This window comes from Nematolebias whitei, chromosome 17, assembly GCF_014905685.2.
Source record: "Nematolebias whitei isolate Nwh7 chromosome 17, NemWhi1, whole genome shotgun sequence".
Taxonomy (NCBI): domain Eukaryota; kingdom Metazoa; phylum Chordata; class Actinopteri; order Cyprinodontiformes; family Rivulidae; genus Nematolebias; species Nematolebias whitei.
This window is the reverse complement of record NC_056514.1, coordinates 34,318,878-34,328,471: the sequence shown is the minus strand read 5'-3', so window position 1 is coordinate 34,328,471 and position 9,594 is coordinate 34,318,878. Positions and strand designations below refer to the sequence as shown.

At 38.1% G+C, this 9,594-nt stretch overlaps 1 protein-coding gene across 1 annotated transcript in view; it reads right to left on the bottom strand.

Annotated features, from left to right (window-relative positions):
- Positions 1 to 920: 920 nt before the first annotated feature.
- The window catches only part of LOC119423542 (5-hydroxytryptamine receptor 3A-like), an 11,571-nt gene continuing 2,897 nt past the window's right edge, over positions 921 to 9,594 (bottom strand). The window contains exons 4-14 of the mRNA XM_037690939.1: positions 8,486 to 8,560; positions 8,161 to 8,232; positions 7,792 to 7,955; positions 7,579 to 7,623; positions 7,323 to 7,432; positions 4,664 to 4,833; positions 4,397 to 4,557; positions 1,695 to 1,905; positions 1,450 to 1,617; positions 1,234 to 1,307; positions 921 to 1,154 (exon numbers count right to left, since the gene is read on the bottom strand). Of these exons, the coding sequence (XP_037546867.1) occupies positions 921 to 1,154; positions 1,234 to 1,307; positions 1,450 to 1,617; positions 1,695 to 1,905; positions 4,397 to 4,557; positions 4,664 to 4,833; positions 7,323 to 7,432; positions 7,579 to 7,623; positions 7,792 to 7,955; positions 8,161 to 8,232; positions 8,486 to 8,560 (1,484 nt within the window). The remainder of the gene's footprint in view (positions 1,155 to 1,233; positions 1,308 to 1,449; positions 1,618 to 1,694; positions 1,906 to 4,396; positions 4,558 to 4,663; positions 4,834 to 7,322; positions 7,433 to 7,578; positions 7,624 to 7,791; positions 7,956 to 8,160; positions 8,233 to 8,485; positions 8,561 to 9,594) is intronic.

Genomic DNA, 9,594 nt, shown 5'->3' with positions numbered 1-9,594 from the left:
TTTCCTTAATAAATGCACTTTAATGGTCAAATCAGATTGACCATTGAGGTTGATTTGACCTTTGCTCTAGGAGCAAAACAAAGGTGGCAGTATGGCAAGCCAGATGTCTCATTAATAGTCAATTTTACCTATTAATGAGACACTTGGCTTGCCATATTGCCCGAGGGCCCTCTAGTGGCTGAAAATGGTAGTGTTCAATATTTCCCATGTCAGAATGAATGGAGTGGTCTGATCTCAGCCAAAAGTTGGGTTATAAATTTGGGGGGTGGGGGGGGGGTATTAGTCGCTTTTGGTGTATAAGCTTCCAACAACAACAACAACAACAAAAAGAAACTTTACACCAAAGGTGTTTATAAACTGTTTATTTGAATACACAAATAGTTTATAGAACAAGCTTCCAGGACAATTATTGATGACATTCATGAAGTATCTGACATGCAGATGTGAAAAAGCACAGAAACAATTCATTCACTGACCACCTCATTTTCACAGCTTTGAGCACAACTTATATGAATCTTAAGAGGACAGCACTTCCACGAAATTACACATTTTACCACGTTATTATGGATAACTGAAACACATATTTGTTTTTCAAATACCACAGTTCTAGCGACACAAGTGTCATAACAGCAGCTAATGAATAAACTGACCTACTTGCTATTTAAAACTCATATGGAGAAGCCACAAAAATAATAATCAATGTGCAAACAAGAACATGTAAGTTCATATATGAGCTAAGATCCGGTATAATGTCAATTTTTTTCGTTGTATGATAAAAACAAGACAAACATGATCATCTGCATGACAATTACATGCAAAAATTACAGACTTCATATATATAACAGATTTAAAAAAAAAGAATGATAAGTCTGATTGATGCATAAGTAAATTAAATGAAGAGTTTTTAAACTTTTTTATTCTTAGTCATCTGCAGAATACCACATTGTAAAGATGGTCAGTAAAAACGCAATGGTTGATACGACATAAAAACCTGCAAAAACTTTGTTGATTTTCTGAGCCACTCGGGTCCAGTAGCCAGGTTTCTCATTTTTGTTTCTGCAGCTGAGCAGCGTGAGCGTTTTCTTAATCTCTCCAATCTCATCTGAAAGCTTTTCTAGAGCAAGAGACACTTCAGTGTGGTGGCCGCTGCTAACCTGGACAGATGATTTTTGACAATCAAAAATAAATGTGATGCTGCAAAATGCTGCCTTAAAAAAATTACACACTTCTCACCTCTTTATATACTGACGGTGCTCCATCAGCTGGTGTATTATTGGAAGATGCACAGAGGCTCATTTTCTTTATCCCTGAAAAATTAAAACTCATCAGTGTGTGAGCATTTAAATCCAACGTTGTTTGTTTTGTATTAAATTAGCAAAACGGTTAATTTGATATTATTTGGGACTGATGAAAAATGGGAGTTGATGTAGAAAATGAAAGTAGTCTCACCCAAAAAGCAGCAGTGGAAGCTGTTGTTCTCTTGACTCTCGTTCAGTTTTCGGTTCTCGGTTGTTTCGTTGTCTTGAGATGATGCATCTTTATCAATTAGATGAATCACCAAAATCGTCTCCAAGAGGCTGATCAGCATGAGACCAAATATCCCCATACAGTAAACAGCTGAGGGGGGGCAAGCAAATTCACATTGCTAATTGAGCATGTCCTGCTCAAGAAAGGTGGGAAATGCTGAACTTTACCTATTAGTGGAATCTTGTCTGAGGAACTGGGAAGAATGTCGTTGAGAATTAGCTGCATCACGGTGACGGCGAGCAGCACGGTGATTTTGAAGCCAATCTTTTCGCCGCCGGTGTCTGACATCAGGAGGGAGGCGAAGTCCAGACACAAGAAGAAAAGGACGGGCAGCAGGAAGTTTGCAATATAGAGGACAGACCTTCTCTGCATGTTTACCTGCAAAAGAATATGTGAGATTAACTTTGTTGTTTGCGTGTGAAAGAAAGTGTTCTTCAACTTGTGTTGTCACAAAATGACTTGTTGGAGGAGTACGATCTTTACTTTGCACGTACTGCTTCTGTTTTCATTTTTGTACCCCTGCACTGTTGCATCATTGTGTACCTTATAATAAAATTTTAAATAGAAGGCAAGTGGACATCTTGTTTCTTCAAACCATTTCACCTCTTATTCAAAAAGCCGATTGCGGCTTGAGAGTTTCAGACTTATCCAAAAAATCATCGTTTTCCTTGTGAACACGGTAATATTTCTAGAAATGTTTTCATCCTCACAGAAAAACAGCAAAGTATCTAGAAACTATTCCAGACCTGTACGTGAGGCTGAAACAAAAAAGAAGACGTAGAGCAGATACCCCAAACTGTAAACGCAAGAATAAAAAGACAAGGATGGAGTATTTAGGAGCAAACGCTAAATCCTTTTGAGTACTAACTAGAAAGTGGATCTTTGACTTTATGTTTATTAAACTACGTTTAGTATGATCTAGTGAGGAACGAAGGGAAGAGTTTTCCTTGTAATGTTCATTGTTCAAAATAAGTTGTTATGCATGTGTCAATCATTGTAATACTAGATCCATTTCCTACACATTTTATGTATAATTAACATAGTGTTGATTTTTCCCCCCCGCAACATTTGGTTTAGTATTATTGACAGTTGAATAAAGTGAAAAAACAGATTATTGGGTGTACTGTATTTTTCAGTCTATAAGTTGCTGTTTTTTGCATAATTTGCATGCCCTACAACTTATATGCTGAAGCGACTCATTTATGTTTTTTTTTCCCATATTTATAAACCAATTTTTGGCTGCGATATGAGCCCATCCATTATCTTTACCCACTTATTTCATTTTGGGTCACGGGGGTCACTGGTGCCCATGTCCAGCAATCACTGTGCGAGGGGCGGGGTACACCCTGGACGGGTCGCAAGTCCATCACAGGGCCACATAGAGACAAACAAGACAAACAACCATTCACTATCTCACTCACAACCAGGGACAATTTAAAGTTACCAATCAGCCTAACATGCATGTTTTTGGTCTGTGGGAGGAAACCGGAGTACCCATAGAAAACTCATGCATGCATGGAGAGAACATACAAACTCCACCCAGAAAGGCCCCTGGACTGGGGTTTGAACCAAGGACCCGCTCGCTGAGAGGCAGCAGCTCTACCAGTTGCGCCACCGTGCTGCTGCGATATGACCGTTTTCATTAATTCTGACTGAAAATATTGAACACTGCCATTTTCAGCCGCTAGATGGCACTCACGTGTATGGCATGCCGTTGTGTCATGTAATAGGTAAAGGTCAATCAATCAATCAATTCAACTTTATTGTCCATAACATTCAATGAAATGGAGATTTGTCTTTGGCATCTGGCTTATAAAAACAAAATAAAAATGTGATTAAAAAACTTTAAAACCAAGGCTAAATCAATTAAAAACATGCAGTTAAAACCATTCTAAAATACACTATACATTAAAGTATGGAAACATCCCAGCAGACAGTGGTTTGTGAGGTGACTATTAATGACACAATCAGCTTGCCATAGACTGCAACCTTCATCCAGCTCGCCTGGAGCAACCGTCAAATCAGCTGCATTTCGCTGCACCGCCCCGGCGAAATGCAGCTGATTTGACCATTAAAATGCATTTATTAAGCAAAACTTCAACTGAGACACCTTTAACATAATGACGAGCTAAGAAATAATTGTTTTAGTTGGTTATCTTGTTAAATTTTGAAGAAATGCACAGCGAGTCGTTCCTCTGCGCGTTCCTCCACATATCAGCTTTTGAAATGCAGCTGATTTGACCATTAAAGTGCATTTATTAAGGAAAAGTTAGACTAAGACACACCTTTACTATATTTTAGAGCAAAGGAATAATTGTTTTAAGTGTTAGTCTTGTTAAATTATTGTCAAAGTCCTCCCGTGCATGTTCCCATGGTCGCCATTTGGCAGCCCATCGATTTTTGGCACAACACCGGCCCACATTTGTAGGTTTGGCCCATGTTTCCGGGTTGTCAGCGGTGACGTGTAACAAACGCAACGTGTCAGTGGTGACACATAATAGATTCGACGTATATGGTGAAGCGACTTATTTATGTCTTTTTCCACTTTATTAGACATATTTGGGGCGGTGCGACGTGTATGGCGGAAAATACTGTAATTATAAGATATTTTTGCTCTATTTAGATTAAAAAAACATGAGTTTTATGATTAACATGTTACTATTTTAGAGCAAGTGTCTTTGTCATGTTGATTTGACTGAGGGAAAATTCTGCTGTATCTAAAGTAATATGTCACCCAACTTTGACTAAGATTGAATAATTATTTTTGCTGTAGAAAAAGGATCACAGAAACAGATCAGGCTGCTGTGATTATAGTTTGTCAATGATGGATGTAATGTTAATTCAACACTTTCCACCCATGAATACTCACAGTGTAAACAATCGTTGTCTGGTTGAAGCCAAAATGTTTCACAGTTTTGCTTGTGACCGACATGCTGACAAACAGCCACTCGTACTGCGTCTGCATAGTTTCACGGGACCACTCGGTGATCATTGTATTGTTCTTATTGTAGAATAATGTTATTTCATCATCTGAGAAGAAGAACAAGTTTTCCAAGCAGGTTAACACAGAACAAATGCACATCTGAGTGCATCATCCACATATAGCTGAAGCTAAAAGAACCGTTTCTTGGCTCACCTGAGTGCATGATTGATTTGAAGGAGATGTTGCAGCTCTGAACATCGAAGGGGAATTTGTAAACACGCATCTTGCATGAGCTGATCACCACCTGATCATTTCTAAATTCCACCCATCCATAGTTTCGTATGTTGAGATAAGGACTCGGAGAGGCTTTGTCTTGTTCTGTCCTGTGAGACAACAAATGACAATAAAATATCCTGAAGACATTAAGCCAAGCAAAACTCATAATGCAACATGTAGCATATTAAAGTAAAGCATTTCAGATTTACGATTTTAAACTTGCTTGTTCCATCATCACCTGTTTACTCCATAGAGGAAGTAGAATATAAGCATGGACAAATATACATTCTGGCAGAGCTTTAAATTATGCAACAAAGGCACATTTTATGTGATTCTAATGCATATGTAAACAATACAATGATGTCCCCCGTCACTGAAGAATTTGAATAGTGATTGATGTAGATGTTGAGATTAGTTTTTTTTCTGGACTGGAATGCAAGTTAACCTTAATATGTATAAAAACAGACGTAGGCTTTTTTAAGTATTTGTTTCTTGTCTGAAGCAATGCAGAGTGACGGATCCTGGAGAGCAGAGGAGCAATTTGATCCACCACCAGGCACAAAGGTGGAGCCAGGGGGTGGCCAGTTGTGGCCTTGGCCACTGTAGAATAATCTTCGGCCACCCCTCTGGCCACCTCAATCATTTGAGGAAAATATAATCCTAAGCCATATAAAAACTAGAAAGCATAGTTTCCTCAAATGACTGAGCTGGCCATATATAAACGGAAGCGGCCATTTTTGAGTTTGACGTGGCAACTCCATTTTTGAAAAACAAATAAATAACTTTCTTACGCGTAGATGCAGCCATACACCAAAATGAAAGTTGGTACCGCACTTATTTTTAATGTTATCGCGCTCACAACATGCACAGATGGATGGACAAAGGGTATTTCCAATTTCCACTTTTCGCTCCAGGACGAGGGACAAAAATGGTCCAACAGAGTCCTGTTCAAACAAATAGAGCTAACTAAAGATTGTGTGGCTTTTGCAGCTGCGAAACAGGATCAAACCATAAATTACACATCCACCTAATTCATAAAACCCCCGCAAATTATTATTATCATTATTTGACAGGGACAATGCACACAAACATGGAACAGAACACGCCTGTGACTGATGCGTTGCACAAAGAGTTTATAGCTTTAGCTAATACGCAACTCCAGTCCCTGGGCATTTCTACGCATTAAAATACATACAGTTTATCAACGAAAATACAGTAAGAATACATATGTATTCATGCCTACATATTCATGTAATCGACATTACAACCTCCAAATTCATATAATAAAAACTATACATTAAAATACGAACAATTTAAAAATCTAGATACAATACAAATACAGAACACTTTCCTCCGTGCATAGTCACAAACAACCTTGCAGCCTCCAAATTTATATTAATGTCCTTGCACATCCTCATTAGAAGTGCACCTCAAACTGCTCTATCTACCCGTGTCTGTATGCATTAGCACAGTTTGCCCACATGTATGGAATTTTATGTAGGCGTTCAGAGGAAAACATGTTCTTATTTCTTTAGATTCTGATAAAAAAAGCATCTGATTTTCAGACCAGTGCTTTTTGCAGGATGTAGTTAGTGTGAGACATTTACAATCTCCTGAGAGCTGGTTGTACGTGACTTCAGGAGCACTCCAGAAGAAGTAACTAAAGGTGAGGAGCAACTTGCTGCACTGTTGGTTTCACAAAAAGAGGGATGGCATGATACAAAACAAATCCTATATTTCAGTCTTAAGTGTCAGACATTGTTGCAACTATAAATAGTCCACAAATTTTTTTATCCAGTGTTTCATGATTTATATGTAGAATAACTGCTTCATAGTGTGTACATGTATTGCATCATAACCAAAGGTAAATTAACATGATGAATAAATAAAATATGTCTTCATTGCGCAATGTGGTTAGGATGCCGTGAAGAGACTAATCAGCTGTTATTGGAACAAAACTTTCAGTGAACTTCAGTTCAAACAATTGTCAAGGGAATTAGTTTTATTTGCACTCGCCATGCTCTGTAAATTTCACAGCTCTTTTATTGTTATTGTGAATAAAATTTAAATGTTCCATGATCCCTACTCTATGTAATGATCAGTCTTCATGTGGTCGGTCAGTAAAGGGACAGCAAGAGATGATTCTATTATCCTCAAGGTGACTGATGTGATTACAGTGACGTCTTTCTTACAAGTCCTTGAGAGCTGCTGGCTCCCAGACTTCCTCCCACTTCTGACTGCAGCTGGGATTCAGATAACAGCTGGACAGGGCAGGGAGGGGATGGGGGCTGGAAGTTTCTACAAAACTGACTTTTTCTGTTCAGCAAGTCAGAACGGATCAGAGCCTCAGACAGGTGAAAGCATTGATAAGTGTGTCCTGGTTGATGCATTGATCTCCTGTGAGCTTACACCCGGTTGTTTTGGGAATCCCTTTTTTCCACGACACAATTACTTCTAAACTGACTCTAATTAACTAAACATTTGTGTTTTATTGACGTGGGAGGAAATCAATTTAAATTTGTGGTTAAAGCTTTTATTTTTCTAAAATCTAACTACATTTGTATGTGTGTGTGTGTGAATGTGAATCTAAACTTACATTTCTTCAATAGTCACATCTGGCATCCACAAAAGCTGCGTGGGAACTAAAATATGATCAATTCCACAAAACTTATCTGGATCCCACCAGATGTGCTCATTGTCCCATCTCTGCACAAGAAAAAAAAAATTAACAGCCCAATCAGAGAAATAAGAATTAAACAACTACAAGAGGAAAAAAAGAAGATTTTACCATTTCAACCATTTAATTTGATTTACCACAACAGAAGTGTGTTTTAAAGGCAGTTAAAGCTTACCAAATAAACCCAAATGTATGAAATGAAAGTCTGGTCAGTTTCTCTCTGTGAGCAAAGACATGGAGTTTAGATTAAAACAAATTTAACCAGAAAAATTAGAAAAAAAAATCTCTACATATGACTTAAATCAATTATTACAATACGACAGCTGCAAAATCTAATGTCGACCAATCACTTCCCTCAAAACACCCCCCACTCATTTTATGAGCTCACCACATCGAGGATGGCGTAGATTTTCATCTCCAGCAGAACCCACGTTAAACGGTTGTGGTGTTTAACGGGTCGACTCACAGCGAACGTATCACTGTTTTTGGTCAGATTCAGGTGGTTTAAAATAGCCTGAAAACTGCATTCTTCTGAAATGTCCAGTTCGTTTTCTGAAAATATACAGAGAAAAAAAAAAAAAACACTTTGTAGACATTCAGTTGATTTTCAACAGAATTCTCAATTGGAAAATGAGTCTGAATTAAAGTCAAGACAGTATTCAACACAAGAATAAAAAGCAAATCTTATAATCCAGCTTTATCCAATACTGTACACAATTTAAATACAAAATAAAGTCTCAGAGTTGGTTTGTTTTACCTCGAATCTGTTCAAAGATCAGAGGAAAATGTTCAGGAATTGGATACTCCATGTAAGACATATTTATTATATCTGATGAGAGAGGGAAAAAGTATTATTATGTGCATTCATTTGTTTTACAAGAGGTGCAATGCTGATTAAAATTTATTTTAATGATAATGACAAATTATTTTCAGAGATTAACATTTTTTATTAACCAACACTTCATCAAATCTGTTTACTTTAGGGTCTAATATCACCAGCAGTTGTTGGAACATGCGCTGGAGTGAAATTGATCTACAGTATAATCATAATGTCTGTAATCTGTGATGTTTGTGTTCCGTACTGGGCATTTGAAGTATTTGCAAAGAATTGTCAGGATAATCAGGATCTTCTGGTTCAGAGAAATTTCCACCTGGCAGAAACAAAACAAAGTCGTAAAGTAACACGCTGGTGTAAGTCACATAAGTTTTGACCAAGGTACCGGCACGCTGCTATACGATGGTATTTGTTCGCTGATGCCAGCCTAAAAGTTTGTGCAAGCGCAAAATTTTCAGCGTATGTTGACGTGTTGCTAATAAAAGTTAGAGCTCAATTACAGGCGAGCAATATATAAATTATACACAAGTTCACATGTTTTACAAGTAAATCACTCAAAAGTTAACATGCGTCGTGTAGCGTATGTCTAACTTATTTCTGTCAACTTACTTCTAATATATCTGTAACTTATACCTGCAATATATTTGGACCTATTCAACGTTTATTTGCCATAAGTGTCTGAATGGTGGTCCGATGCAGAGAAGGGTGAGTGTGAAGTTTACGAGAACGAAGCTTGACTGGGTCGACCCCGGCCTCCTGCTTCGGCTTCCTGGATCAACTCGTTAGCAGTTACAAGATGTAAACTTCCAAAAGAGACTTCTAGTGGATGTTTCATTCCATCGTCAACGTATAACAGCGTGTTGGACAAATCTTTCATTCGTCAGCATAAGTTGTGTAAACTGTTATAGAGTGACAAAAGGCTTAAAGAAATATATATTTCTGTAATGTTCTTTAGAAGTTTTTCTTTGTTAGGACAATTAGCTTATGCTGACAAATAATCTTTCTCATAATAATTTGCAAAATCCACAATTGAAACCAGAAAATAAAAGCTCAACTATTTGTAAACTATATATCCATCCATCCATCCATTTTCTTTACCTGCTTATTCCATTTCGGGTCACGGGGGTCGCCGGTGCCCATGTTCAGCAATCACTGTGCGAGGGGCGGGTACACCCTGGACGGGTCGCAAGTCCATCACAGGGACACACAGAGACAAACAACCATTCACTCTCTCACTCACACCTAGGGACAATTTAGAGTTACCAATCAGCCTAACATGCATGTTTTTGGACTGTGGGAGGAAACCGGAGTACCCGGAGAAAACCCACGCATGCACGGAGAGAACATGCAAACTCC